Source organism: Vidua chalybeata, chromosome 3 (assembly GCF_026979565.1).
Source record: "Vidua chalybeata isolate OUT-0048 chromosome 3, bVidCha1 merged haplotype, whole genome shotgun sequence".
NCBI lineage: Eukaryota > Metazoa > Chordata > Aves > Passeriformes > Viduidae > Vidua > Vidua chalybeata.
The window spans coordinates 111,325,077-111,337,221 of NC_071532.1; the positions used below are offsets into that span (position 1 = coordinate 111,325,077).

At 42.9% G+C, this 12,145-nt stretch overlaps 1 protein-coding gene across 9 annotated transcripts in view; it reads right to left on the reverse strand.

Annotated features, from left to right (window-relative positions):
• Positions 1–278: 278 nt before the first annotated feature.
• HMBOX1 (homeobox containing 1) overlaps positions 279–12,145 on the reverse strand; it is a 104,850-nt gene continuing 92,983 nt past the window's right edge. For 4 of the 9 annotated variants that reach the window (XM_053939048.1, XM_053939047.1, XM_053939041.1 and 1 more), the window contains 5 exons: positions 10,170–10,252; positions 7,867–7,962; positions 6,371–6,465; positions 6,111–6,212; positions 280–3,165 (listed from right to left, as the gene is read on the reverse strand). In XM_053939048.1, coding sequence (XP_053795023.1) covers positions 3,028–3,165; positions 6,111–6,212; positions 6,371–6,465; positions 7,867–7,962; positions 10,170–10,252 — 514 coding nt within the window. In that variant the 3' untranslated portion in view covers positions 280–3,027. Of the gene's footprint in view, positions 3,166–6,110; positions 6,213–6,370; positions 6,466–7,866; positions 7,963–10,169; positions 10,253–12,145 lie in introns of all 9 variants that reach the window. The other 5 variants (XM_053939049.1, XM_053939043.1, XM_053939045.1 and 2 more) reach the window with 5 other exon arrangements.

Here is a 12,145-nt window from a genome sequence, read left to right on the forward strand (position 1 = left end):
ACAGACACACCCCAAACACTGACCCCACGGAACCAAGGGGTTGATTCCCCAGATATGTGATATTTTCTCTGCTAAGACGATGATGTGGGAAGGTAAAAAAATGGGTATTTACAGCCCAGGAACATCTGCCAATCTCCAGCTGCTCACAAAGTTTTTTTTACCTGTTTAACCTTCAGAGAAGATACTGATGTGGGATGTCAGCAGCTTCCTGACAGTGACAAACAGAATTAAGACCAGATTATTCTACATTAGATGGTGCAGACACACAATTTCAGTGGTGTTTCTCTGATCCTGCATCACATGAACCTGTAATCAGGATACGAAGTTCTAATACTATTTTTATTCTCCCCTGTTGCTTTAAAAAGGCAAAGCCTCAAACAATGCCTTTTTTTTTTTTTACAGATACTATAGTAAGCAATAAGCAATATTTCTTTTAAAATTGCAGCTGTCCAACAGTTTGAGTCTGTTCTTTTTAAAATGAAACAGCCAGAACAAATGGTGGTGGCAAGCCCAATGTAAAGAGGTCATCGATTATTAAAATCTCCTTACTATAAATCGTGGATGTTGCCTGTCAGCTCAGTGTGTGACTGTGGAATGAATAAGTAGGTAAAATTCCACTAAGGCTTGAGTTTGCTCGATCATTCTGCTGTGCAAAAATAGAAATAAAAGCTCTCCCCATCCTTTCACTCCTAAGTACCAAAACATTCATACAGGCAGTAAGAAAATAACTGCAGTGGTGCAATGGTCACTGATCCAAGTCCTGCCTTTCCTGAGTCCACCCTGACACTACTCATGAATTTGCCTACTCAAGAAATGCAATAAAACAGGAAAAAAAAAAAAAGATGGCTTCATTCTGCTCCAGTGATCTGTATCTAAGGAAAGCACATAAATTCTCCAATGAAATCCGTAAGTGGAAGGCGAGGCCAAGCCCTACCTATAGATCTTCCAAGGGACAAAGAGGTGGCACGGCAGAGCCCTCTGAGAGCACAGGATCTCCTCGGCACGTGGGGAAGCAGTTTGCTCCACATGGACAGAGGGGCAGCTGATCTGGAGGGCTCAGCCTGGCTCAAAACCTGCTGAGGAGCCACACTGGAGAGGTCATGAAGCTCTCTGAGGGTTAAGAGGGAGGAAGGGATGAGAACAAGGCGAGTAACAGGAACTTCCCTTCGCTCCACCTCGAAAGTGGAGGGGAGCAAAGGGAAACCCATCCTTGAGCTGTTTTCCCCTCTTTAAGCTACTCCCACACGACCTGGGAAGATAAAGCAGAATGTGGAGGAAACGCTATGCAAACTTTTATATATGTGTCTCTATACAAAAATTTCTGTAGGTTTTTAATTTGTTCTCTGCTAATGTAACACAGCCCTGCCCGTCTCTAACGCTTTTCGTGCTGTTTCCATCAAAACGTTTCCTCTTACCGGCAGCAACATATCATTTTATCAGGATGCCAGGAGATCATTTCCACACAATGCTAGCAGATGTAATTTTCTTAGATGCACACACAGTTCATCATTTAGATACTAGATGACAAGGTGATCGCAGGGTGACTCTGTAATGCAAGTTTGTTGTTTGGTATTTGGAATTCTCAAATGATAAAAAAAAGACTTATCAAATATAAATATCTTTAAGAAAAAAGTAACAAAAGTGCTACATATGATCAAGGAAAACAATTCCATTAGTTCCTGCTACTTAGAGTAGGTTTGCTTTACAAATATTACCACATCCATTATCAGTATGGCTTCCAATTATTAATTAAATTGCTCGTAGCAGTATAGCTTTCTCACACCTTAACAGAGTAAAGAGAACACAAAACATTCACACCCCATTTCTCAGGTAAGAGATCCTCCTGCCTTCAAACAAACAAAAAAAGTTCATATTTAGGAGAATATTTATGCTCTGATGGTTATCTAGCAACGGTCAGATGTCAAATTCTCCAGTAACCTTTCAGGCTAGTCAGGACGTAGGCATTACTTACACAGGCGTGTAAAAATCCACTCACCCATTTTAGGACCTTAACAACCTTCCTGGAAAACATTGCTTTCGAAAGTGGCAAAGTGGAGAGGGGAGTAGAGTGGGGACAGAAAAGGTGAGAGAGGAGGAATTAAAGGTGAAATTGTTAATGACGGATGGGTAAGAGTCTAGACCTCTTCTGAGCAGGCACTGCCAGCCATGCCAAGAACGAGCAGTGGTTCTGAGAAGTGGACTGTTGTCCATTAGACATTCAGCTCATTTTTCATTTGATCCCAGGCTGGGCTTCAACCATGGTCGCAGAGGCAGAAGGCAGCACTTCTCCACTGAGCCACGCAGCTTGTGAGAGTAGAGGATGTCTGTGTTGAATATGTGAGCATCAACTGAAATGTGGGAATGTGTTTCCAATGGACATTCTCGGCACAGCACCCGAAAGTAAACGGAGTCACTGTATGACCAGTGAGGCACGGCTTATTGCAGCTGGAAATTGTTTATTCCCATGCTGGAGTGGGGTTTCTAAGTGTTCTTTTTACTCTCTGTTGATACTCCCAGTCTGGTGTCCATCGACCCTGTGCCACTACCTCAGCTTGCATCCTTTCAGTCTCAGGGCAGGGAAAGTGTACGGACTATCGGTTTCAACACCATCTCTAAGGTTATCCAAGATTTTAAGTGTAGCCTAAGACTTGTAATTGAGGGCTGTCTAAAATACCTGGAAGCACTTTGAATGCTAAGACAGAGCAGCAAGATTTTTTTTTTCCTTTTTTTTTTTTCTTTTTTTTTTTTTTTTTTTTTTTTTGATTTTACCTTTCTAGCCACTGGGGGCCGGGAGAGGGAGGTTGGTTGGTTGATTGATTATTTATTGGGAATTAATACTGAGAGAGTATATGCAAAGGCTGAGGGCACCATGCCATCTTCACAGAACAAGACCCTAACAGCTAACTGACGTACAAGAAACTGCAAAGTTATACTGTAAGAACACATATTAAGGACCGAGGAAAGTCTGCTAAGGTGCTACGTCTAAAACTAAGTTACTTCTTGCTTTGACCCTCCCCTTTCTTGGCATCAGTCGTCGTCCAGAGCCTCTGTCTTGATCTCGTTGGCTCCTTGCCGGGCCAGCGCCAGGATGGTGTGGTTGACTGCTGCCATCTCCACGGCTAAGGAAATGGGGTCTTGGTGGTCACTATGGCTAGTGCTGTCATCCTGGGAACCATGTGGGAAGGAGCAGAGAGAAGGAGGGTTATTCCACAAGCCCAAAACCACAGCGGAGAAAACAAATGAGCCGAGCGATTGTGGGGGGACAGAGCAGAGTCACAACGTGGGTTTAGGACTGGTTTAGGCCTGGTTTAGGACTGGATTCCCTCACTGTGCAGACAAAACGAGGCAGGGAGTGGAGGATCCAGCTCTGGAGGAAAATATTGAATTGTAAAGACAGAAGTGATATACGAGGCAAAGTCAGGAAAGCAAATTAAGACAGGAATCACTGGCCATGGCACAGGTCCATGCTTATAGTTGGAATATGCAGTTCTGGTCATCCCTGGCCATGGCAGGGGGTGGAATGAGATGAACTTTAGGGTCCCTTCCAACCCAAACCATTCTGTGGGTTCTCTGATTCTATTTGATGCCACAACAGAAATTGAAAAGGCAGAGAAAAGAAACATCCCAAAGGAAGAGGCTTCCTCATGAGAAGAAGCTAAACAGAGTCAAGTCTTCCAGTTTGGGGAAGAAATGGCTGGTAGTTGATATGATAAATGTTTATTACAAGTAATTGGAAAATAAGAGGACAATTGTCCATGGTTTTTTATGATCTAATAATCAAAGACACTCGCTGGAATGACAATGTGATCCAAGGCAGCAGTGGGAAGCACTGCTCACTTAGCACAGTTCAGTTCAGGATTCACTGATTCTTACATCAGACAAAAGTAAAAATGGCTTTAAAAGGTGTTTGACAAATCCAGGGAAAATTAGTCTGCTAGAAATTATGGAAACCCAGGAAGCCTCTTAAAACTACTGACTTCCAGAAGCTGGAAGCTACTAGAATGAAATAATTCTATATACGTTAGAGAAGTACTTTTTCTTTAACTGCTACTGTTGACCAGAGCCATGACACAAACTGAGCCCAACCCTTGGTCCAAGTCAGCATCCTGTGAAAACATTGAATTCACACAGATATAGGGGAAAAGATGCTGGAAAACTCTTCGAATGATAAGAAAACCAGTGACTGAAGGGGACTGGAACCACTATAAATTAAATAGGGAATTTTGGGAAAAATGATGGTGCTTTCCCCTCTTTAAAACAGAGCACTAATAGTTATCTCCCCCTGTGATCTTGGATTTTCAAATTATTACCATTTACAGAAAGGAAATGATAAACATTTATCAGTCTCCCAACAGCCTTCAAGTGATGAACTAGTGTGATTTAAAATTCAAAACGTGCATAGAGCATTTTTAAATTAAGATGATGGGCGAAAAATGTTGAGGAGGATAAAAAAAAAAGAGCCAGGATTTGGTAAAATCTGAGGTTATTTAGAAGGATTCATTCATTTATAACAAGGGTCTGGTAAATTTTAGGGTCTCTCAGAAACCTTTGTCATGGTACACATACAGAGCCCTAAAATCTGAGGGTTTAGGCACTTTGTTAGCATAAAAAAGTTAGCACTTTTTAGATAACCTTTGTGTTTTAAACTTTTTTAGAGTTTAAGTGTTTCTGTGGAAAACAGAATTTCTGGGTTTAGCAGCTAAGGGATGTTAAATGGTCATCAGGAGAACTTGCCATTTAATCTGCTTTGCTGCTAATGACACCTCATAGATTACTGAGAAATGTCATTTCTAAGGCCTCTAAACAAAGATCTTTAAATTTTAATAACCAATTTATTTCTCTTTTCAACATATGCTGGTTAATGCACAGAAGAAAATCATAGTTCAGGAGTCTACATCATGCTCCACCTCAGTATTCCAGTCCTGTCTGTCTGACAGGGAATTTTCTGGCCTTGGCAGTGGTTTCTAAATATTTCATGGCAGTCACAGAGCAGCTTCTCATCACTGAGAGCCAGAAAAGTTGGTCCCACCAAATCTGCTGGTGCTGACCTCTAAAAAGGGTCTCAATCCCCATCAGGAGCAGAGCAGCTGGGGATGCCTCTGCCAGGGATCTGCTGCACTGGGCCAGAGCCAAATGTGCCAGGGACTCATTCCAGGACACTCAGCTGCTGTTCCACTCCACCAGCAGCCTTTGGAGAGGGAGAACTCCCAGCTCCTCCCAAAAGAGGCAGGGAAAAGTGATCCAACCCAGCTGTGGGGTAGCACAAAAATATCTCCTCTCAAAAGCAGGAGGGTGAACTGGTCGAGTCACTGGTGCCAAGCACACACAGCCCTGGGGGTTTGGCCAGCACTGGGAAAATTGGGAAGGGGATGCAATACCTGTCAGGAAGGTGTGTGAAGGAAGGGTCACCAACTTTAGGGTAGGTGAGGGCTCAGAGTGTGGGAAGGGCTATTCTTTTGCTAGAGAATTTAAAAAAGAAGTTGCTGTCAAGGGTTAAAAACAACCAAGAAAAAGAGAGAACAGGCAAGAATTAAAATGCAAAACCAAACAAACAACAACAAAAAAAAAGACAGATAATACGCTAACAATCCAAATAGTGGCACAATCTTGCAGAACAATATGGAATGGGCCAATTAAAGGTCAGAGTTTATTAAATCAAATCCTTTCCCCCCACCCTTCACCCTTTGTCTGTCAGTGTCTGAGGGATGATCCTGAGAAGTTCCTGAAAGGTTCTCCTACAGAACAGAGGGAGCTCAGGAACTTCCAGGAGGGTGCTCAGTGCTCAGAATCCTGCTGGGAAAGGCTGGCACAAGGAATTCTGAAGGGTCCTGGGCAGGGCTCTCTCCTGCTCATGTCTGGGGCTGGGTCAGTAGCTCACAGCAGGGGTGGCCCTGGCTAGAACAGGGCCTTTCTTGCAGAAGGAAATCAGAGGTGCAAGAGGCGCCCAGTTTTTCAGGGATAATTGCTGGTGCCTGACACACAGGACTGCGAAAGACTGGGGAACTCAGAGTGCTGGGGAAGGAGAGCATGGGGATGGCAGGGCTGTGGCTGAGGTGAGGCTCTCCCCCCGTGTCTCAGACATTGTGTGTGGTGTGAGGGGTGTAACTTGCTTGTTTGGAGCAGATCCTCCTGTCTTCTTCTACCTTCTCTGCTTCTCTGCCTCCCTCGGAACATCGTCCCTCCTCCTCCCCGTTGCGTACTTGCCAAGTGTCCTGTTGTGAGGCAACAAATCCACGTGGGTGAATACTGGATTCTCACCCTTTCCCCATCACAATGACACAAAAGCCAAACAAAACACAATTTTCAAGAGGCAAAAGGTGTTTAGGTGTTTGAGTTCTCCCTGTTTGGGCCACAAGGCTCCAGTGCTCACCTGCTCTGAGTAGTCGTTGCCGTCCACGTCGTCGCTGTTGGAGTGACCTCCCGGACTCTGTACATCTATTCCATGGCTCTCCAGGATTGCTGCTTCTTCGAAAAAAGCAAATGGATCCCTCATTTATCTGATGCATTGGAGAAGTCAAAGTAACTCAGTTTTTTTTTGCTTTTTCAGGAAGTTAGAATAATTGGAGGAACAGCGTTAGTTCTTAGCACCTTCCTCTTCACTCTCCAACCTCTGGGAAGGCAGCACAGGTACAAACACTGGTTTGCCTGAAATCCTTCCCTGCCAACTACCAGACCTGTCTGGGAATAAAAATCCCTGTCTTCCAGCTGTCCTAGCAGAAATCAGTGTCATTTCTAAGGTACTGGGGTGGCAAAGGCATTCCTTGTAAATCTTCCCCCATAGTTCGGACTGGCAGGACTCAGGGGGTGGGGAGTGTCTGAAAATAGATGGGAGAAATTTCTGAAAGCACTTCAGGGATTTGAAAACACAAAAATCCATCTTCCAGTAGGATCCATAGATCTAAAGCTCCCCTTGATTCTTTTTGATCTCTTTCCAAACCTCCTCCCCAAACACTAAACTCCACCCACCTTGGACTGAGTTTGTTTTATTCCCCCATCCCTTTGAGAAGGGATTTTTACTTGTAGAAAAATAAATTTAGTTAAATTTTGGGAACATGTTACATGATGTAATAAGAGCTTTTTTCTTATTCAGAAATAAGGCAAAATAGTGGAACATTTGAAATAATTAAAAATACTGGAAATAAGCAGATATGGATGTCTGTTCACCCATGTGCTGCTAAAGTAATTCTGCATAATATCTAAGTAAGGACATCAAACTTTTTATGAATGGCAGGAGTTTGTTGAATCCAGGCCACTGAGGTGATTTATTCTCCTTAGAATATCTCATCCACATCAGAGGGTCTCCTTCCTACAAGTTCAGAGTCACTTTCCTTCCTTACAATCAGCTAAGAACCCACAGGGTTAACTCTGAAGTGATTTTTGTTTTTTCCTGATCATCAGCAAAAAAAATGGCTTTTTTCCAGCCACTTGTCCCTGGGCAAAACCTTGGAAAGCTGTCAGGGGCAGAGTACAACCAGGATAAAAACCACACTAAGTTTGTGAATGGCCCAACATTTCTATATCCTTTATTTACAGTTTTGAGGTTTCAGTTCAGATTTGAGTTTGGATACTCAAAGGAGGGAAATGCAACTCTCCTTCCACCTATAAAATTCTCACTTTGCTTTTTAAAGCTGATCTTCCAGTAAAACTTTGTAACTGCATCACTTTTCCTGCACTGATGACAGAATTCTACAAATTACACGTATTTCACAAAAAATCTGGAACAGCAAGAGACTCATTTTCATAATTCCTCCACATTTCTCCCGAGGCTGTCAGCACCTCTGGTGTTTTCACTAATTTATTCTTACGTAATTGCCACCTCTCCTGAGCAAACCCCAAGCCTTGCAGGCGGGCTCTGTGATACATTACCGATATTGGCTCTTCTCTTGATCTCCTTCCTCCTGTTGGCAAACCAGTTGTACACTTTGAGGGAGGTGACTCGCTCCAAATCCGACAACTTTTTTCCTAGGAAAGCAACGGAGGGAAAAATAATAGTTCAGCGGTGTTACTCACTGGGTTCCAGAGAAGCTGTGGCTGCCACAACCCTTTGAAGTGTCCAAGAACAGGTTGGACTAGACTTGGAGCAACCTGGGATAGTGGAAGGTGTCCCTGTCCCTGTTCTGGGATTAGAATTTTAGATGAGCTTTGAGGTTCCTGCTCACCCAAATGATTCTGGGATTCTATGGGATAAACCCCTGAAACACAAACAGCACTGGCAAGTTACTGTAACTCACAAAAAAGTGAACTTTATGTGGATCACATTCCAGTGTCTAGGTGCTGTGGCACTAAATGACAAGTATCTGCTTTTCTTCTGTTTTTAAAAAATCTGAATTACAGGAATTTCTTTGCAGTTTTAACCAACTCAATCCAGAGCCATGGAAGAATGAAGGGCTGCTTTTCCAGTTCGAGCACAAAACTGAGATTCCAAAAACTGAAATTCCTGACACAAACCCCATCCCTGGGGCTCCTTCTCTTACTGTGTGCCACGAGGGTACAGCTCACTGATTTATACAGCAGCAAAATGAATGAAGTGGTTTTGTGTCACCCTTGCAATCTGCTTTCCTTTCTCTCAGTCCCCAGCACCCATCACACTCTCCAAACTGTGCCAGGAAATTCAGGATCTTTTGGGAGAACGGGGGTGCATGCTGGAAACTGGATTTTTACATTTAAACCAACAAAAAAAATTTCCAAAAACGAGAAGGCAGCTATAAAAAACTATGCTTTTATCTGATCATCACTATAAATAAGGGAAGACTGGAGGGATTCAGTATTCCAAGGACATCCTGGAAACCTCTTCAGTTGCTCTTGACCCTGTTTAAATATCCCCATATCTGCATCCTCAGACCTCTGCAGGCTATACAGTGTTGAGCCCCCCCTTGCTTCTGAGTCCTTCTCAAAGTTTATTTATTCAGCATACAAAACACCCATGTAATTGCAGCAATCTGCACACTTAAATAAGTTAGGAGAGATGAGACAAGTGAAAAAAAGAAAACTCTGGGAATTGATAGCTTGGCTGATGCCTAATGCTGTGCATCAGCACCACTGGCAGCATTTTACTGCTCCCTGACACAGCCTTGCAGCACTTTGTTCCAAGTTACTCCACAAACCAGCAGCACAGCCAGGAACCAAATCCTCAGCTCTCTGGTCCTCTACCTGATGGATTTTTCAAGGAAAATTTCAGCAGATATTAGGGAAAAAGTACTTTGCCATGAGAGTGCCCAACATTGTGGAAGAACAGGGGCCTGGAGGCGGGAAAACCTCCGGTTTTGGAGATACTGAAAACTGAACAATCTCATCTAAGCTGGTCCTGCCTCACCAGATGAACTCCAGAGGTCACTTCCATTCTAAACTGGTCTGACCCTGAGCTATCCTGTGACAGTCCCAGCTCTCCACAACTCCTTGAAAGGATAAAAAGCTGGGATCCATCTTTTCTCCCAGGGAACAGGGACAGGACGAGAGGAAATGGCCTCAAGCTGCAGCGGAGGAGGTTCAGGCTGGATACTGGGAACAATTCCTGCCTGGAAAGGGCTGTCCAGCCCTGGCACAGCTGCCCAGGGAGATGGTGGAGTGCCCATCCCTGGAGGGATTTAAAAACGCTATGGATGAGGCACTTGAGGACATGGATCAGCAGTGGCCTTGGCAGTGCTGGGGATAGTTGGACTCAATGATCCCAGAGGCTTTTCCATCCTAAATAATTTTGTGATTCCATGTGCATGACTCACACTTTAGTTGCCTTCTCATTAATTTTTATTCTGGTTGTAAGAAATCTAAATATATCCAAAACACAAGTTCTGAAATCTATGTAAATGTTTGGTTAGCAAAACTAAGCAAAGGCAGGTGCATCCACTAACACTACATTGAATATTCATGCTCCTCTCCCAAGTATAACTTCTCCAGAAACAGGGAAAATGCAACTTGTTGACCTAAACATAAGGTCCTCCATTAACACTCAGGTTCTAATCTGAGATCCCTGTCTGGAAGCTGTAAAATATTGAAAAACAGGGGAGCTGAGCTCTTTCCTCCTCCAAGAACCTGATTTATCAGTCAAAGGTTGATGACTTTGGAGGTCTTTTCCAACGCAAATTATTCTGTGATTCTGAAAACAGCAGTCTCAGAACTCAAGGGGCTGAAACCTCTTTGTTTTTGGGAAGGACCCCCCAGCAGCTCCTCACCTGGTTTTTGTATAACTGCATTACAGGCATTGGCAATTTCTTCTCTCTTTGCCTCATCGGGATATTGATTCTCATTGAAGTAACTGCAAAAGAGGAAAAAAACAATTTTTTTTCTTAAGAAATCAGAGCGTGAAGGTTCCAAAGCAGCTCCACTAAAAGGTGTCAGCTGCTGATTTATGGATCACTCCTCCAAAGGTACCACAGTGAATTTTATAGTAAAGTAACATCAGCCTGCACTTATGTGCACATGGAATGAAGGAAACTTCCCAAATCCCTCAGATAAATGAGTATTATCTCAGCATTTGGAATATTGTACCAGGACACCCAAAAATGTAGGCAATTCCATGGATATCAGAGTTAAGATTGTCAAGTGAAGCATCATCTCCGAGACACCACAGGCCTTTGATTTTATTATAATTTATTTATTATTTATCCCCTGACACAGCCCTAGCTTATTTAGAAGGTGCTGTTTAACATTTTGATCCCTGTTCATATATATTTGTGAATATATACACATCCATACACACTTTTAATATCTGTATTATGCAAAATCCCACAAATACTGCAGAGACAGATATGGTGTGGAGATGCTATGAAATTACACAGGACGATTTCTACAGTCAGACTGTTTTTTTTAAAACCACAATTCAAAATTTTTCAATCTTCCTCAGAACGACACATTGAATACAGCACATTTCTAACAGTATTTTTCTGGAATAATTGTGATTTTATTGTACTTTATATGCAGTAAACATCCTATAAAAGTTAAAACTGTTTCCTCTTTTACCTCACTGAACTGCTCTGCAAATTTTAATGAACTGATTTACATTCCACAGAGCTTATCAGATCTGCATTAAAACCAACAAAACGTCCTGTTTTCTTCAATGGACTCCGCTAATCACACCACAACCACTGTTTTTTCTGTAGATTATCCATAATATATAATCCTAGGATTTCTTTTATCAACTTTGATCAGCAGCAGGCCCGGCTGTTGGACAGCTGCTCTGGATTTGAAAATAAGATATTTATTTCCTTAACTGTAGATCATTTGGCAATAGGAGATTCAGGCTTATTGAGGCAATTATTATTTTCCATTATTCATCCAGTGGATTGGCCCCAGTTACCTTCTATGGAAATCCAGATTCTGTTCCATACAAGAACTGTTTCTGTCCAAATTTTGAACACTCGGGTTGAATTTTAGGTGCCACTACTTCATCCCCCTGTTCACAGAGTCATTTACAGTCACAGCTATGCCCAAAATGGGGTCCTATTTCAAAGTTGCTGCTCAGTGGGTAAGAGAAATCACACATGAGCTCAGAGAGTTGCACCTTTCATGTACATCCAGGTGATCTCCTGGGAGAGAGCAAATGGAACCACAGGAATAGCTCAATCTTCTCTAAATGAAGGGCAGCTCTGCCTTAAACTTCAGTTCAAGTGTTGGAAAAGTTGGGAGTTTGGCACTATTAAACTCATTGCTGGAATTAAGATGACTGAGGAATCAAGAGGAGGAGTTCCCTGACACAGGATTGGTGTCTTTGTGCAGCTTTATGTGAATTTAGAATGAACATCACGCCCTCTGGACATGGTAATTTTTAAAGTGCATTTTCCCCTCTTCCACGTCTGTCCGCTTTGTGCGATTCCAGCCTTTGAAGTGATGTGTGTATCCATCTCAACCTGCAAATTTCTGATCAAAGGGGTCGCTGGGCTCTGTACAAAGGTGCATTTTTGGGGAATGGAGAGCTTGGAAAACAGAGCAGAAAATGCTTTTTCCAGTGGTTAGTGATGGAAGCAGAAGCTCAGGATCCCAGTTCAGCAGCCCTGTGACAATATTGCAGCTCTCCCACCTACAGAGCACTGCCCTCTGCCCAGAGCCAAGAATCATTTCCTCCTCTAAGCACCCTGAGATAAAGGAACATCAAGAGATCACAGCTGAAAACTGCTGCTCTGTTATTTACACAAACATATTGCCTGCCCTG